This window comes from Sinohyriopsis cumingii, chromosome 5 (genome assembly GCF_028554795.1).
Source record: "Sinohyriopsis cumingii isolate HCF-2022 chromosome 5, ASM2855479v2, whole genome shotgun sequence".
Taxonomy (NCBI): Eukaryota; Metazoa; Mollusca; class Bivalvia; order Unionida; family Unionidae; genus Sinohyriopsis; species Sinohyriopsis cumingii.
The window spans coordinates 66876980-66897158 of record NC_142965.1 but is presented as its reverse complement, the minus strand read 5'-3'; the positions used below and the strand labels follow the sequence as shown (position 1 = coordinate 66897158).

General features: G+C 35.1%; 1 protein-coding gene across 1 annotated transcript in view; it reads right to left on the bottom strand.

Annotated features, from left to right (window-relative positions):
- Window positions 1–20179, bottom strand: part of LOC149799354 (von Willebrand factor D and EGF domain-containing protein-like) — a 47275-nt gene that overhangs the window by 4382 nt on the left and 22714 nt on the right. Inside the window, exons 7-11 of the mRNA XM_089958677.1 lie at window positions 18414–18528; window positions 15682–15768; window positions 11754–12146; window positions 10070–10152; window positions 1696–1762 (exon numbers count right to left, since the gene is read on the bottom strand). Of these exons, the coding sequence (XP_089814803.1) occupies window positions 1696–1762; window positions 10070–10152; window positions 11754–12146; window positions 15682–15768; window positions 18414–18528 (745 nt within the window). The remainder of the gene's footprint in view (window positions 1–1695; window positions 1763–10069; window positions 10153–11753; window positions 12147–15681; window positions 15769–18413; window positions 18529–20179) is intronic.

The window sequence follows — 20179 nt, the reverse complement described above, 5'->3', positions numbered from 1 at the left end:
CAATACCACCACCGTAATTTACGACGAGGAAATGGAAGAATAAATTTGAACCTAGAAATACATGCACCACATGAGTCGAAATTTATTGTCCTTATTTTCATGTATTTAGAAACTACATCTGCGATTGTATTAAATAGGATCTGTTTCTATTTTGTACACTGAATGTTAAATCGAAAAAGAAAACTTCTGCCAATTCTCAAGAGAGGTTTTGTTCACCCGTGTCCTTTTAATAATAACCGTTACAGACTGTGAGTCATCAACAGAAGTCAATTTGGCCACTGATGTATCATTTCTATAATATAAGTAATTAGTCCAATGACACCCATTGCATTCATGAGAAGAAATTATACTTTGTTTTCTAACTTGAGGTATTCAAAAATTAAGAATTTAAAGGCTTTTGACACACCAGGGAAAGATCACGAACGTTAAGCGGATACTAACTAATTTTAGTTTAAACGTAGTACAAAAATGACACATAAGGTAATTTATGAAACGAAACGATAGGAAAAGAGTATGGGGACTACTAGAGTTTGGTGCATTCATGAATATATCGTTACAATGTCCATATAACCAGCTTAAACAAATCGGTTCAACCTAAGGGCTTTGGCTTAGAAAATCTTTATTTCTGACACGTCTTCGAAACAGGTCGGTAAATGTATTTGAGCACAGTGTACTTTTACTGAGGATGCTTTAAATGCTAAAAATAATAATCAGATCGATTTATAATCCATTTTGTTTGAGTGAGAATATACAATCACATCTTAAAGTCTGCATTGTCAAAATTCATGAATGACCAGAGGTCAAATTCTCCGTGCAGGTTCGTTGCTTTAGTCCAGGTTCCTCTTCCATTTAATTTATCAGTTTGAGTACATCCTCGACTGAAATTGCTGCCCTTTTGTAAATTCGATATAACATGCAAGGTAAATCGGTTCAAATTTATTATTATGTCAATATTAATTTGAATTGTTCCTCAACTTTGAGATTTTATAGGGCTACTTTCCATTACCGTAAAACTTATCTTTAAAGATTTTCATCAGTTTTCATTTTCATTTCTTTCTTTTCCTTTCTCTTTTTATTTTCTAAAGCATGGTTAGATTTGTATTGCGCTTACATAATACTCGTGTTCCACAGACCAAATTTGTTAACCTTTGTTTCACATTTGAAACAACATTTAGTGTGCTGCTAGAATGTGTCACTCCGTCCTCGATCGGGATCTTATTATTTTGTCTGGCTCCAAGTAAAGTTTACATTGATATTCTATTTTAATATCACCCATTTATATTCAAGTTAGAACTCCGGACCATTGAATTACGACTTTGATCCTCTACTAACAAAGAGCTACCGTATCCCCCTTACACTGACCACAATGGACCTGATAGTATCCAGTTGATTTGTGCTGCAGACAACGACACCTATCTTGTATTAGAAAAACAATGCGTCTTCTAGATGAACCTACACATTGATGTAAATACATTTGAAAACACATTGCCACGCACCAAAGATTACGGAATGCCTCAATAGTTCGTTACTGTAAGCAAGATCTAGATTACAACGTCAGTTGTCAATAATTATAATACGATTTTCAAAATGTGTTTTTCATACTCGAGGAAGACACAAGCCGGTCCAAATCTATACTCTTACGACTTTTCCTGGACATTAAAAGTCAATTAACGTGTAAAAGCAAATTTACATTACCTCTTGCCTGTAACTTGTGTGTCGATATAGGATAAATTCGCCGGGACTATTTTGGTTTTCGTAGTTTCTGTAAAGTTTAGAAAATTGTGATATTTGAAACAAACAGGTAACTAGAAAAATCCGAAATGTATTTGGATTTATATTTTTCTAATTGTGAGAAGACAATCAAATGGAAGGAGAGCAATTCAATTCCTATCATTTTTAGGATATACTTCCAAAGAAGTATCAATTCAATAATAGTGTTCTTAAAGTAGCTGGCTGGCTGGTTGGTATCTGATCTCACTTTCAGTGAATTATTAATTGTATCAGGCTAAGAAAATACTACTTACATGCCTTCCCAAAGACACGAGGAGGAGTCTGACTGGGCTGGCATGGGCCAGTAATGAACCGGCAGCTCATGGATAACTAACTCTTTAAAAGCATGTTAGTTTAATTTGAATTGCAAAGTCACATTTTACAAACTGTATGAAACTAAACAAATGTGAAAATGACACCGCCGTATGGACTCTCTCTTTCTCTCTCTCTGTTTAAGTGTTTTTAAGCGATGCATTCGGAAAACATTATTTTCATTCCAGGTTTCCAAAGTTCGTTTGCTGTTGCGGGCAATTATAGCTAATATGAAACCAGGACGTACACATGCAATCATTAATGGTCTATGTTTCGAAAAGAAAATAGTTTCTTCAGTTATGTCACTATTCATTCACTTACCTATAACTAATGTTGTTTTTGTAGTCTATGTTCGCATTATTATTATTATTATTATTATTATTATTAGTAGTAGTAGTAGTAGTATTGTTATTATTAGTAGTAATAATAGCATATTACGAACATAACAATGATTATTTATCTGGGATATTATCTACGGTAACACCACGTTATATCAAGATATAAATGGCGCTATTTTTCATACGTTCGTAAGTCAGTATCAGTTTTAGTTCGTTCTGGACGAATTTGTAGATTATGAATGATAGCTTTCCAATGCGGCTATATTCTGCCATGATATAGTTGCCACATTTTGATTTCTTTACAGTATCCAAAAATGGACTCTTCCAGTTCTTTGGAAGGTTATAGCGCATTACATGTTCACATACTAGTCTAGTCTTTTTCAGAATGTATCCAATGGTGTTGCACTATAGGTCAATACGAATGATGTTTAAAACATTCGTGCGCAAAACGAATTCGGAAATTGAAGCTTCATTTCGAGACGCACACATGAAAAATCAACGAGAAACAGGCGCTGATATCATGTATGATGCTGTGCGGAACAAACTATAGGTTGCCGTTTGAGCATCAAATTTTAAATCAATATGACACGATGTCTAAACCTTTCAGTCAGTTCCATTAGACTTACAGTCATGGAAACACTTGTAAATTCAGCACGTTATTTGTGACTTAATTTTTTTAATGTTTTTTTTTATTATCTGTGGTGTAACTGCTTCAACTTAGAATCACTGAGAACAGAAAGCGCTTATGCAGTTCAAACCAGTACTGTAATTTGTCCAGGTATATATATATATATATATATATATATATATATATATATATATATATATATATATATATATATATATATATATATATATAGTATCAGATTGGGGGTATGGGCTAACTTGTGTAAATGTAATAATACATTTAATAAATGCTCAAAGTCCGGACCTTTTTTATTCTGAATATGAAATTGTGATAAGATGCTTAATACAAGAAATATGACTAAAACATGTATGCATGTATTTGATTACGTGTGCCATATGCAATACACAAATGCTATAATATACTGGCCTTCATAATCTTCACGTAATCATTCAGCAAGAAGGGGACAAGCCATGGAGTAAGTGTTTTGAAAGTTAGCCCTAAATTCTTAGTGTGGCGGGAGAGAGCTGCTTATTTATGTGGCACAATATTAATTTTATATTAAGCTTGAATCAATAGTGAATTGAATTTGTTTGGATTGAATTGATTCATATTGTTGTTCTATATATATGTAATTCCAGTCTACTTTTCAGAATAAAGAAATTAACATTCGTAGACTTGTCTTGTTTTTACAAGTATCTAAGAGTTTTAATATAATCCAATAAACGTGTAATTATAACTACCTCAATACAGTGCTCTTTTTGTTTGGTGGAGAGATGTTGATAGAGACGCTAATTTTGACAGCTATCTGCTGAATTTCGAATTTTGTTCCTCTTTATAATCTTTCGAAAATAGTCATGTGACGTAAATTTAACCAATCATTGCTTGTCCGGGACGCCGAACAGGTCTGATGATGCCGACCAGATACTCTACAACCAGCGACATAAACTGAGGTTTAAGATACAATTTAACTAAAATCATTCAATTTAACTATCATCACCTGTCCGTTTACATTCTGTCATTAGAAAATATATGAACATTACGTATTATGTCGTGTCCATTAAACGTCAACGTACTTGAAATTGTAACCATTACTGTTAGGCTTAGGAGAAGGGTATACATTATTAAATATTCAAAACATGCTTATACTTGCATAAAAGAAGGCATGCATTTACAACCACCAAGTGAAATTTAATTTAAAAAATGTGAACTTGACAAATTTACTGCGAGAAACCGGTCATGTGATCTAGTGTCGACCATCGTGCTTGCAGACGTATTTTCGTGATGTCAGCTGTTAAAGTCATTGAGCTTAGTGCTATTAAAATGATGATATGGATGGGAATTTAAGTGTGATAAACATATTTCTGGGTGTGACAAATTCATATTAAATAAGACACCAGAAGATATTGTGAGTATTGAACAATGTGCGAGGTTTAATTCGATGACATTTGTTACCATATGACCGGCAATCACACTTAACATAGAATATGAACTGTTTAATACAGATACCAAGGTAAGTCGCGATCTATACATTTGTAATACATTACAACGTTTACATTGATTCTTTCAGCGGTTTATATATTCATTGACATGAGCAACATGTTAAATTTATGACAGAGAAACCATCCATCCCATCCATAATATTATAGCTTTAGAGCCTCCGGGTCTATTACACCACCCCCACCACTTAAATAATATGGATTCTCGTGAATCAAAAATGAAACCCACAAGTTCAGTTAGACTAGCAGTTTTAAAAGATAATATATTTTAATTAGTGCGCAGAGGAACTGTTTTTATTCTTCTCAAGACGTAATCAGTGGATTTATCTTCTCTGGACATTGACCCCTCAGCCATTACTACGAATTTTTCATCTGACGTTCATTTGCAACCATATATAGCCAATTGTCGCAGCCATTCATGGTAATAATATCTTGGTTTTCTTGAGACCATCTCACCCCCATATGCTGGTGTATCTGTTCCTGGAAGGGCCAGCAGGATGTACTTGTCTAGGAGGTAACTCCTCTCCTGGGTTAGATTCATCCCTGATCTCGCCCCTGTCTCTAATGCCATGGTTGAATATTCCCATGTCAACAACTTCTGGTCATTTAGGTCCATCCCTCTGGTGGCCAGTTTATCACAGTATACTCTTCTGTAACCGTGATCTCCAACTCGTTCTTCCGGTCTCGGCGAGCAGGGTCCAGAAGAGGCATGCATCCAATATTCAAGAACATCAAAATGCTTTCCCTGATGGTCAAGTACTTCTTTGGTGTATCACTGAACCCTGAATCAGGGGTGGAGAAGAGTTCTTGATAGACAAGTTATGGGCTTCAGGAGCTTCTTCCGCTATACTGGGTGTTTTCATCATTGTACGTCTTGTCATTGGTGGATTTAGATTCACCTCGTTTAGCGTGGTTGGTAAAGTGATGGAAGGTTCCTCAACTGCACGAGGTGGGATGAATGTGGCTGAAGCTTGGCTGATATGTATGATGGCATCTTTATTAATTCCTATTATTCTGGGCAACTTGAGTTTTAATTCTCTTTCAGGGTTTTCAACTTGTTTCATCACGGGAGGAGGGATCATTGAAGAGTTGTGTGCTCTAGCATTCACTCTCCTGAGAAAAGTATCCTACAACCTTGTACTGGTTTCCCCTCGTTTTATGTCACACTGTACCACAACGTACCATTCCTGGATCTGACATTTATGGTAATCCCATCTCCCGTCATGTCAAAGGACTGCATTTCCAGTTCCGCTTGGATTTCGGGTCCGGTGGGCAAATTAATCGTATGCGGCTGTGTGGACTGGCCATTAAGATGGTTCTTCTTGTCCTTGTTGTTACTAAATATTTCTGGACAGATCCAGCACATTAGTCTTGATATGGAGGCAGCCATGCTATAACCAAAGGACGAATATTTAAAGAAGAAGAAAAAGGTTTCTTTAACATCAGGCATTTATAATCATGACCTGTGCCAAATCAGCATACTATGTTAACAAATGAATAGCTATCTCCAGTGCATGTTGGTGGGGTCATTCTTTATCCTTTACTAATTTGTGGTTTGAAGGCCCTGAATAATTGGAAGCTTGAAAATTATTCCCATCTTTGAATACTACTCCTCACACCACTTCACTCGACAAAAAAGACCCATCTTCAAATTCGTACAGTTGTTTCATATCAAATGAAAAACATGTATCATGGATGCACCGCCTCTATCATCACGTCTGATAATGGAACCATCATACTTAATCTGTCAGTCCGACAAAAATAAGTATAACATCATTCGAGAGGCAACATGGTCATCAGCCCAGTCCCAAAACGTACATAAACCTCACGATAGAGCGCTCCATATTGCAGCTTAAATGGTGTGATAGCTTACACCACTCAGATAAAAATAAAATCGGTGCCCGTCCTGAACAGATATTTCCAGACCATTTTTGATGCCTCTGCATCGTTGCAACCATCAGAAATAAAACTGAACTACATGACATTATGCATGTAGGTCTAACGGTAAATAGAGTGTTTTAATATCCTCATGGTCGACCAAGTTCCAAAGTTTGATACTGCCTTGCCCACAATGGGGTGTTTCTTCCATGACAGGGTGCCAAACGATCAATGTGGTATACCTTCGACGGCTGTTTTATCGACATTTTCACGCGATATGTCACATCATCAGTTTTCTTCACAACAACAAAGGGGCCCTTCCAAGGCGAGGTACGTTTCTTACAAAATCCAACCTTCCTGCTTACTCATGTACCCACATAGCTTGTCCTAATTGTAAAAATCTTTTTCTGGCTAATAGATTATATTATTTCTTCTGATGTACTGTCCTTTGTTTCAGACATTTACTGGCTATTTCATGGACCCGTTCAAACTTCTTCCCTAGATTAAACACATGCTTTCCACAATTTATAGGCGTATCGATGCTGTTTGGCTGTCCAATTACTGCTTGTAGTGGCATCACAACGTCTTGTCCCAAATTCTTCATATTTGGTGTATGCGATGAGCTTCAGTGCACAGAAGGGCGGTATACAAGCATAACGTGTGGCAGTATTTCGTCCCAACAGTTCTGTTTTGATTCACAATACATCGTGAACATCACTGCAAGCGTGCGATTGAATCTCTCCACATTTCCATTATCTTGGGCTTGATGCTTGTAGTTCTCGTTTTGTCAATACGCAGATATCGGCACATATCTTGAAAGACTTGAGACTCGAAATTCTACCCTTGTTCCGAGTGTAACTTCAGTGGTGCTACAAATCGACAGATGAAGTTCTTAACAAATGCTTCTGCAACGGTTACTGCCTTCTCGTCTATTATAGCAATGGCCTCTGTCCATTTAGTAAAACAATCACAGATAACATGTAGTTGTTTCCAAGTCTTGTCTTTGGGAACGGCCCAAGAATATAAATTGTTACTCTTTAAAAGGGTTCTCCAAAATATATTGTCCTAATGAGGCTCTTTTTTAGCTTCTGAATGTTTACGGGTGGAACATTTCACATTTTTGACAATATTCTTGAACATATACTTTCATACCTGGCCAGTAGAAGCCAATTTTCAGTCTCTTTAGAGTTTTTTCAACTTCATTGTGGGCTGCTGTTGGTATGTCATGAAAATACTTCAAAAGCTCTTGTTTCTTGGTTTCAGGGACGATGAGCTGAAATTTGGTGTCCACGCCATCGCAGTCCCATTGGCGATAAAACATGCCTCCTTGTAAGCACAGACGGTCCCAATGGCTCCAGAGCGGTTTTAATGATGCTGCACTGCTAGAGACATCCTCCCGTTTCACCCTATCTTTTCCTTCTTCTAGAGCAGTCATTATCAATCCAGTATTGGGGTCCTTGAGTTACAGACTCCTAATTTCATCTGGTTACCATCCAGCAAGCCACGCGTCATTGTTCTTTAACTGCTCCATTTCCAAATATATAAACATTACGTACTATGTCGTGTCCGTCAAACGTCATCGTGCTTGAAGTCGTAACCAAGACTGTTAAGCATAGGTGAAGAGTACACAACTTCCAATGAACAGTGATAACATTAACAATATATTGACCAGCATAAAAATGAAGAATACACTATTAAATATTCGAAACATACTTTACACTTGTATTAAAGAAAGCCTGCATTTATAATCAACATGTGAAATATAATCAAACAATGTGAACTTGAAAAATTTACTGTATGGAACTGGTCATGTCATCTCGCGTCAGCCATTTCTCATGCCGACGTATTTTCGTTATCTCAGCTGTTGAAGTCATAGAGCTTAGTGCTGCTCAAATGAAGTTTTGGATGGGAATTTAAGTGTGATAAATATATTTCTGGGTGTGACAAATTCATATTAAATAAGATTCCAGGATATTTTGTGAGTATTTAGCAATGTGCGAGGTTTAATTCGATGATATTTGTTACCACATGAACGGCAATCACACCTGACATACAACATGAACGGTTTAATACCGATACCAAGGTAAGTCGCGATAAATTCATTTCTAATACATCGCAAAGCTTATATTAATTCTTTCAGCAGTTTATATAATCATTGACATGAACAACATGTTAAATTTATGACATAGAAAAACTATCCTCCCCATCTATCATATTACAACTCTAGATACCCCAGGTCTATTACAATATATACAGACGGAGAGAGAGAGAATTATAAATATACACCAGACATAACGGAAAGTGATATCCCCTTATTATATAGAAGAATGCTTGAAAGTAGTAGGCACAATTCATATTTAATACAAATAATGCTATCATACAGGTCTGAGAATTTTTAATTCGTACTCTACGGAGATTCGCAGCCAGATCCGCGGGTAAACGGAACCCATCGCTTTGCCTGCACACACCAGTCCATATTCCATCCCGACCAAGCGCAAATCACCAAAAAATGATGCAAATGAGTCGGTGTTATATGCACTCGTGTGTAGCAGACACACGCGCATGACGACCTAGTAATTAATTCTAATCCATCTACATAGTTCTTTTTCTCCGGATTTATATTACAGAAAGGAAGGCATATAGGATTAATTATACAGAATTATAAATATACACCAGACAGAACGGAAAGTGCTATCCCTGAATTATATAGGAGAAATCTTGATAATAGTAGGCATAATATTAGTATTTAATAATAAGAATACTATCATGCATGTTAGATAATTTTAATTCGTATACTCTACGGAGATTCGAACACACACACACACACACACACACACACACACACACACACACACACATATATATATATATATATATATATATATATATACAGATAGATAGATACAGAGAGAGAGAGAGAGAGAGAGAGAGAGAGAATTACAAATATACACCAAACAGGCGGTAAGTGCTATCCTTGGATTTTGCATTAGAATGCTTGATACTACTAACATAAGTTTTATAAATACTAATAAATAATTAGGGGTTAAATAATTTTTAATTCGTACTCTACAGAGACTCAACCCGGGTCATGGGGTAAACGGTACAAATTGCCAATTCTGTAGGCACCAACCCCTATATGATTTCGACCATGTACACACCTCGAGAAAATGATGTGACAAAATCAGTGGTCTAGTCATCTTGAGCAACAGACCCACTGGCATGTGGACCTAGTAAATAATTCTCATTTTAGTACACATTCTGGATTCTCAGGATCCACTGGTATGTGGATCTAGTAAATAATTCTCATTTTAGTACACATTCTGGATTCTCAGGATCCACTGGTATGTGGATCTAGTAAATAATTCTCATTTTAGTACACATTCTGGATTCTCAGGATCCACTGGTATGTGGATCTAGTAAATAATTCTCATTTTAGTACACATTCTGGATTCATAGGACATTAATCAAGATATATAGAATTAATTATAGAGATATGCAAATATACACCAAATAAAACAGAATTTGTTATAACTCGATTCTGCAGGAGTATGGTGGTTAATGATATAAAAGATTTGTTTGTGTTTAGATTTATTTGTTTTGTCGGGGAGTGGGGGTTGGGGGAAATAGTACAACTTCTTAGGACTTACCTTTCATCAAAAGTCTTCATGTGGGGATCTAAACGTACGTAACAGTTTTTATACTTCGATGTTGCCTCAGCTTCGATTTGCACCTTCAAAAAATGTATAGGGAACTTTCAGCTTTGTGTATGCGGATACATTCAGGATGTATAGTAAGGTCATAGATTGTAATCAGCCTTGAGTTTATAGCTTCAATTCAATTTATGTCTGCATCGTATCCTCGTAAACTTTGAACTTTAAACCTGGCAGCGGCCAGAGTAGAGGGATTATTCAAATACGAGTTCTTTTTGTTGTTTTAATGCATTACTCGTTTGAAATCTCAATATTTACATTTTGCATTCATGTGTCTTATAGTTCAAGAACAAATGTTTGCAACGTGTAACTTTAACCATAGTACAAAAATAAGTCTGAACGTGGCAATTCAACTTAACATCGATATCGAGTATTCTTCTGACACTAGTAATATAATGGTAGATAGTTGTGGAAACAAGCTGTTTAAGTCTTACACATTAGCTCACCAAATCTTAACACAATACCAAAAGCGGTGCCATAGGATTTCAGATTCGAACAGCATTTTGCAGGACTAAACATTCACTGGTACATGACTAAACATTAGCGACTAAACATTAGCTAGATAGGCCAATAGCTTGTAAAACGCGTGGATCCCGATTGATTAGCCAATGACGTCATTTGTACACCCGTGTCGCCATTGCCACAGCATCTAGTTTTTTTAAACTTTTCTTTGAACTGCAGATACTGGTTGGCAAATTTCCATAAGCACATCATTGCATCGTGCCTCAAATTGTTCTCAGATTCCGTATATTCATTAACATGAGAATGATGCTTAGTAATTTTTATTTTTTTCGGGGGAGGACCCTGCTAGCACTGGAAGTGTGACACAGTTTCCAGTGAAAATCAGCTAGGGCGTGAATTAACAGTACAAGTCAGAATGACTGGTTAAATATAAGGATAATATATTCGAAGCCATTTGACTTTACCAAGTTTCAAGGATAGCATAAATATTCATAGAGAAAGAACTAATTAATGGTACATTGACTCAAAATGTTATGGTTATTTTCAAGCTTAACTTTGTTAAGAAGGAATTTATTGAGTTCTTAAAATGTATCAATTCATGTGGTTTACTGGCCGTTGTATTAACGGAGATTAAAAGAGCAGCTTGACTATAACGGTGAACAAATCATGACGCAAATTGAAATCTAAAATTTCAAACAGTTCGGATAGGATCAATGTGGTCCTTTTCTTTGCGTATAATGCAAATTGAAATGATACAGTTGGATACAAGATTACTGCAACTTTTATAGTGTAGTTTATTCCTTATTTACTGTGTGGTAAACACATGTGAAGAAATATAAAATGTTTTGTAGCTGAACTTGCATGGTACACAGTATATTATAATGTACACACTTTATATATATATATATATATATATATATATATATATATATATATATATATATATATATATATATATATATATATATATATACTGTAATGACAGATATTTCTCTATCATTTAAAGCCATATATCACATTGTAATATTTAATGCATATTTTCAATATACTATTCTATATTACGGTATCTAAACTGATAATACTTTTTGTCAGTTCGAAGCTATACACTGAAACATGCGAAAAATATATGTTCCAGAAATGTTAGTTTTCATTTTCATACCGTTATAGGATGGAGGTGATTATCTTCCATAATTGTATTGAGAGTTGTTCCCCTTGGTGTCTTCAATAGCAGAGTAAACACAGAAATGGCCAGGTTGTAGTCATCCGTATCTTTCGTCGTGATTGTTATATTCGTTATGTTGTAAAAGAAACTTCCTTTTTGCCAATCCTCCCAAGTTGAACCTTTTATATATGAACCGCACGTTTGGCTATCTACAACGGAGATGCTGGTTGCTCTGCAGTTATAGGAATCAAGTTCATCGTACATATGGATTTCAAGAGAACACACACTATAGTTTACATATGGAGCTTTAGCACACCCAAACGGTACTGTGGACTTCAGCTGTACGATGCCTGTTTGTCCCTGCTTTATTCTGATTCTTGGCGTTAGGATCTAGATAATTAGTATGGAATTTGTTATTTAGTACATCGAACTGAGATTCTGTCCAATAACGTTTGCTATTATATGCTCATTTTTTTCTACGTTAACTTTACGTTGTCAAAATCTAGCGACTTCATATTGAACCCATGTGTGCCCAGTAGTGTATTAGGAACTACTTTGTAAACAAATAATGCACACTCGTAGTAGACGCTTTACGTTTTGATTGATTAAATTTTATCTGAATGAACTAAAGCAGATGTTTCGTGGACTGCCAAATTTTTGATACAATGTTATGGATTTAGGCTAGCCATAGACGCCAGACATGGCCCTTACAAATAATATGCATAACTGTCTTCTTTAGGTGATAATAAGAATTGCAAAAAAGTATACTTACAGTTTTATATCCTGAACTTCCTCAAAATGTAATTTCTTAGTTGTGCAAATCAGAATTACATGAGCCATGTCATGGGTTTTCAAGCATGATTACACACTTCGAAATTGTACTGTAATTTCGTCTATATTCCAAGTGCAATTGCATACTCATTACTGCACTCAAAATGAAATAAACATTATAATAAACATTATATTCCAAACCTTTTTTTTAATCTTGCAATTGAAAGACTTTATATTTTCCTCACATTATGATTTCAACCATTCAATGACAGTACAATAACACACTTGCACATGTCAACACGATTCTCCTTAGTTGCATCGATCAGATGTGTTTCGTGTAGAATTGGCACAGATAATCCAGATAATATGGAATCACGAAATTTCGTAGAATTGACAAAAATCTAAACATCTGTTCATTCCAGATCAAATGGAAAATGTGTTGCAATGAACATTCCTTCACAATATGACTCAAATTTAAGTAGACCTAAACGCCATTTTCTTTCGAAAGTTATGTCTAGCGCGCGACTAAGTTAATATATGTCTGGGTGCTGTTATGTGCACATTAATAATGCTGTTGTGTAATGATGAATCTGCGCTTGTGTATTTAGTTTGGAATACGGAGCATATTCATTTAATTTGTTTCTTGTAGTGTATTTTTATTTACATAATTAAGCCTTAGGTAGAATAAGAAAATGAGCATGCAATAAAAAGGCTACTGCATATATATGGGAAAACATGAACTCGTTTTGTGGGATGGATATACTGCAAGGTCGTGCAGTATGTCCAATCGAAGACCTCGTTCATATTTTCCCATACAAATGCAGTGACCTATAAGTACAAAAGCTTTAAGCTAAAATGAAAGTACATAACATTATGAAAATGCCTTCAGTTGAAACGGTGTATAAATATTAGACATGCATTTTTAAAAATAAAAAAGTGATGAAGATTATGTCAGATTATTTATTCACTTGATGTATAAATATAAGTGAATTATCTGCTAGGCACATGTAATAATACATTGATTACCCATACGGTTTACGTCATTACTGACATTGAGCGGTAATCCTGAAATATTAATGTCTTTCAAAACAGTGAATATGTTCAAGATGACACATGAAAACTTGCGGAATGAACAAACTGTGTATTCGCTATACCTTTTGTTATCATTTAAATAATTGTTTTATTGGTGTTTAGAATGACAAAGAGAGCTGTTCCCTGGGATTTTAAGATAACATAAATGTGAAGTGTCGAACTTGGAATTGCAGCGAACTTTAAAGTTGGATGCATTGCATTATAATTGTATCGCATTTAAGCCGGAAAGGTCTTTGTGAAGGGTCACTTCGACACTTTCTTCGTTCATCTCCCCCACATGTCAGGGTAAACTTCAAAGGGGCAGTATTCCAACTCAGTGAAATTGACCGGGTATCTCAACACGGTCCTTAGAAACTAAATATTTATGCTATCAACCCTAACTGCTTAGGAGGAACCTATGTCAACTTATAATTTTTTTAAAAGGAAATTGTTACACATGGTCGTCCACAGATTCTGAGCTGTCTAAACCTGTTGAAAGGATTTATTTTTGGGGGGGGGGGCAGTTAGTTACCTGCCTACGATTGGGCAGAATAAATTAGTGCGTACACTTTAGAGCAATCAGATTTAAAGTCTGAAAATTTCTTGGAAGAGCAAACATAGTCGACTCCGTGGAAGCATAAAGAGATTAGTGGTTTCTTCGTGAAACAAGAAATGGATCAGGTGTTCGTCTTGTAAAAAGAAAGACCTGTTTAGTGCTAGGGCGCACAATTTCTGAAAGAGAACATCAATAAGGTACGCAATTTTAGTTTCACGTAATATTTTATTATTTGTTTAACGCAAACGTGTTTGTTATGACAAGGTTTCCATATTATATATCGTTTATTGAATTTTATGGAAATGTGTTGATGCTAGAGTTCTTATGCAAATTATGTTATTCAATTTCATGAAAGGTTGATACTAGAATTGCTATGCAATTTACCTTTTAATTTTAGTGTTATTAGCCGATTGGTAGAATTGATTGCATGCGATCCAAAGGTTCATATGTGCATGATTTCATAGGGTTATATGAAATAACTTCCTTTGTTTGTTAGGACGATACAGACTATCGTGAGTTAACGATACTTACCTAGTTATATCTGATTTTGTAATGTTTGAATACTCTTGTAGGCTAAGAATTGCTGTGAGTTACAGTTTGTGAATTTTATGCAATAGTAATCGAACATGTAGTAGCATACGTAAACTGATAAGGTAATATTAGATAGACGCTCAAGTGGCAATTTAAGACCTGCCGATGGAGGCAAGGTCAATGTCCTACTGTACTAAGTCAGAATTTACGCAGTGTGTGGATAGTCATGCTCTGAATAACGTGGGTGAATTTTATATACGTCTTAAAGAGTGAGTTATACAGAATTATGGAGTAATTTTGTCCTTTAAGCAACAGCTTTCTGAGAAAAAGAAGAGACAATCTGAAGACAGAAGTCCGAGTAAAAAAAAGGACGAGAGTTCGAAATAAAAGGACCATGAAGTCCATGAAGAGGCAAAGCATAGAGCTTAGGAAGCATGAACTAGGAGACGTTGATATACAGTCCAGACAGGAAGGTGATGCAAATCAGTTGTGGACATTGTACTCTTTTCAACTCTAGTTATGATGATGAAATAAATCCAAATTAGACATACCTGTTACATTCTGGTGATATAATTAAACTTAAACTGGAATTGTCATTATAAATTTGTTCTGATTAAATTTGTTATTTTCTTGTCAAAGGGGCGCCTACTGCTTTATTTCTTCTCAATATATTTTCGTTCACTCCCGCCGTGTTATAATAGCGAGGGAGATAATCCTCTAGATAATGCCAGGCAAATTAAATTAACCACCCCTCTTACTAAGAGGGAAACTTTACAATCACTTCGTAACACTTATCTTATTATCAATAATCATATTACGGATATCATCATAAAGAGATAAGTTGCACACAGTATAGAACGCAACGTGCAAAAATAAGATTTTATATTTAATTAATACTTAGACATGTACTGGAATTGTTGATAGTGAGTGGAACAATATGTGCTTTAGTTGCTTATTCTGATAAATCAGACCCATTTAGTTGTTAAAAATTATTACCTGTATTCCTACCCAAAACCCAGGGCTTGTTGTCATGTTTCCTTGAAAACCATCAACACTCTTGCTTGCACGAACACTGCATTTTATCTATAAAAGGTAGTGCACAGATTAAGATCATAATGTTTTATTTGGAGACGGTGGTACGAGTGGGTCTGACATGTGATAAGTGCTCCTCCCAACTTGAAATAAAACGCCAGTGCGGTTTTGATTTTATTATATATTCGCCCAACCCGTCCCCATTTACGCTATCCAAATATTTTTAACCATAGAGTGAGAATGTATTTGAAAACCAATACGAATTTCTGCAAATTGAATCCAGGATAACTTTGAATACACTTGCTCGGACGTCAATAACAACACCAATATTGTTCCTGTAAATGGCGGTAAATGTGGCAATATGTGAGACTTAATTTCATATACCCATCTTTTTCACTCGTATAATTTCGTTATGATGATTAATACATCTACTTTTAAATTGTTATCAGACTACCCTAGTAAACAGGGTTAAACGCTTATGTGGCATAAGAGATAATGAGCATGGAAAATGTGTGTGTGTGTGTGTGGGGGGGACATAAGGTAAATTTAGCATGCAAATGACACCCCGGTCCCAAAACGGAAATTTAACATAAGACTATGTCTTGATCCAAACTGGGATTTAACATGTAACACCGGATTCAAAATAGAATTTAACGTGGAAATCGCATTTTTAATCTAAAAGAAAATTTATCTTGGGGATTGCACACTGGAACCATAATATAAATTTAACACGAGAATGGCAATTTTGACACAAAAAGGAAATTTATACCGGAAAGACAGTAATGACCCTAACAAGAATTTCACATGGGAATGGCAATGTTGGGCATTTAAATGTAATCAATATGAAACTTCTGAAACAGCGCATGTACATGTGTGTGTGCGCGCGAGAGAAAGAGGGAGAGAGTGAGAGAGAGACGGATATGTTAAGTGTTCGAGAGAGAGAGAGAGAAAGTGAGATGGAGGTAGATTAAGGTGGATATATGTGAAATCTTGTTGATACATTTCTTTAATAATGGTCAAATCAAAACACACAGACTTACGTTGTATTTTCCTTGTGAATTTTAATACATTTCCATCAATATGTTCGAGACTGCCATTTCCATATTATCTTCTCGTATGGACCCATACTATCAAGCATGTAAGCTTATCGTGTGGTGAAGAGTGTTAATTCCCATATTGAATTTACAGTTTGGGTTCAGAGTGTCATTCCCATGTTAAATTCTCGTGTGGATTGAGAATGTCATTCCCATGTTAACGTTTCGTTTCATTATAATGTTCCATTTCCATGTTAAATTTTCAAATGGGTTTAGACAGCACTTCCCACTTTTAATTTTCCTCATATCACATAAATTTTATCATGTTAGAGTTCCCTTGTACCCAATAAAACGATTCACCCTGTTTAAAACGGTTTTATAATAATACAAATTTCGTTTCGGTAGCCTTTCGAGTAAAGCTTTCTATTTCTTTCACTCTCTATTTCACAAACAAAAACACACCACTTTGACGGGAAGAAATACGCGCACAACCACATCTGAGATTTTCTTTAGAGTGTAGTATATTTAAATATTAATTATACAATAATATTTACCTTGGAGATAAAAGAAGACTATTTCTTCGATTTATATTACTGATATATCACATCAGGTGTCTCATCTTACCATTGTCAAGTTATTATAACTGCTAACCATGGTTTGCATTTGTATAGAAGATTAGGTATCCAGATCACACACGAACACAAAATACATGCGCCCTGATGTTGTTGTTAGAAAGTATAGACAGTAATGGCAGCGTCTCCATGGACAAAAAAGGTATGTTAGTGTCGATACATAATTTGCATTTTTGAATTATTGGCAGAAGAGTATGGTTTTAAAAATTAAGATCATATGAATGAATGTGTGAGTCAGTTGTATGTAATTTAAGCGTATTCTCATTCTCCCTATTATTTGTCTAGGGCATTTTAGGAAGTGACTTATAATTTATCTAATCCTTTCTTATATTTTCATCGGCATTTAGCATGGACCTAAATTTTCCTCTCTTGTTTTCATTGACATCATTTAGAGTTGTTCTAGTTGCCTGTCGTTTCAGAATGTCTTGCGGATTTTCTACTATGTCTTGGTTTATATCATTTTTAGCGTGGAACATAGCTTGGCCAGTCTTAAACCTTTAACTTGGAAGCATGTTCAACATTACATGTTAACCGCTGTCAGTGTTAATACAAACAGATGTATAATAAATCTATTGTATCGATATTAATTTAAATAATGAAAATCAGATTTCCCATCGTCAGTGTTGTGAAGTTATGGTATTCAGTTAGAAAAACAGGTTTTTTTTCTAGTCAACTCCTTTATTATAGACGTATACATGATATTGGCATGGTTCTCGTTGTCCAAAAAACGCAAGCCAATATACTACAGCGTAGGTAGCGCGTGTTTAAAATCTAAAGAAATTGTTGAGAAACACGCAACTTATTCCTTCAACGAAATGAAGACTGATTCGTCAATGTATCGAATTCAGAAAAATATATCCACGCAATATGTTTTTAAAATCTCATATTGTTTTTCTACTCAATGGAAAGACAGGCTTCTTCTTCAGTACCCTTAGATTGTTTATATATATATATATATATATATATATATATATATATATATATATATATATATATATATATATATATATGGTAAACAAATATCACTTACTGTTATGTCTAGCTTGTAACCTCTCGATATGAGTTCATCTTCATCAAGATTTGTGCCTATGATATGCGAGTATAATTGTGGACCTTTGCTTAATATTGCGACGTCATTTACATACCTGGAGTAAAAAAAAAAGTCAAATTGAAAGTGTGGCTAAATAGAAAACGTTTTCAATGAAAAAATATTAAAATCCAGAATACGATTGAGAGCAACTGTGCCCTCTAGTGATATTGAAGAGGTATGCAGTATCAAGCTTTCCCTGCTCACTGGGTTTTACTTGTCTCGTATAGCTAGTGATGAGTTACTGACAACAGTCGCTGTATGTCCAACTGAATAATAGACATTCAGCTGCAATAGCTGCATTGCATTACTTATCTTACACTAATATTTGTTAGTCACGTAGACACCTTGCTCGGGACCTTAGGAAAATATAAACAGCGGACATTGTCAACGGTGAGCCTTCCAGCTGAAAATAATTCCGCCATAGTGGAAAAGTGCAGTGTCAAGTTACGTGAAATGTTTAGCCAATTGGCATCTTACTTATCAGACCATCTGTTCCTTAAACGTTTGCTTTTATCCGATCTAAATTTATGATTCTCTAGGTACATAACTGCACGATGAGTGAACGTAAATCGTCCTATTTGTTAATAATCGTAAATATAGTCTTCTGGGAAAGATTGCATTTTCACAAATTTCTTAGTTGTATAGATACACTGAATTGCATTTTATCAAACGTGTTAAACTCTAAGCGATGCTCGATCTATCTTACGGTGTTATGGCGAATAATATAAACTCATTGTAGGGTATTACTAACTAGCAGCCGAAGTAAGTACCAGTAACCTGTAGTGATTCAAACATGAGCAAATGTTTACACATTTTTGTCAAGTCTAATGCAACTGCTGTAGCGTTATTTCAATCCATTAGATAGTCCAAAATGTCATTTGTTTGATAACCTTAAACAATAACAATATTTGGATACATTTAGTCCATGTAATAATATTACCCAGTGAAGGATACGAACTGCGAGCAATGTGACCATGGTATAGTGCATGAAATGGTTCATAGCCAAAAATTAACAAAACATAATTGTTGTGGCATTTTATAGTTCAACACTTGAATTCATAAAACCTTTAAGTATGAAAATATATTTGATCCATTATTGTCAAATATCTTCAGAAGAGCCATCTATAATCACGCGATATGTTTCATCCTCAAAATAATCGTGGAAAATTCGAAACATTTCAATTCAGTGGAACTAAGATTCCCATCGATCGATATTCTAGTAACATTCCATTAGAACATGCTATAGTTTTCAGGCCAGTTACATAATTTTCATATGAGCGATATGGCGGAATATACATTTCGATATTTACGTTTTGGTTATTATCATCATTATGATTTTTGTAATACATATCACCGTCAATCATTTCTAGAATCATCGCTTTCGTTGTCTCTGTCCCCCTACGTCGTTTGCATTGTAAACATCACTGCTAAGACAAATGACACACATATTCCGTAAATACAATATTTTTACACGTGCAACAGAGACTTCTACCTGATTTCCTAACCTTACTTTTCTTATATCAGTATTGTTGTCCATGCGCTAGGAATTACTTTTAGAAAGAGGAAATCTTGTCCTCTGCTGTGCCTGACAGAGGTGTTATAAAATCAATGAGGAAGAAGAACAACAATTTATATCTAACAAAACAAACTTCACTCATAGCGAAATAAAAGGTCTCTCCAAATTTAATAACACACAATACAAATTA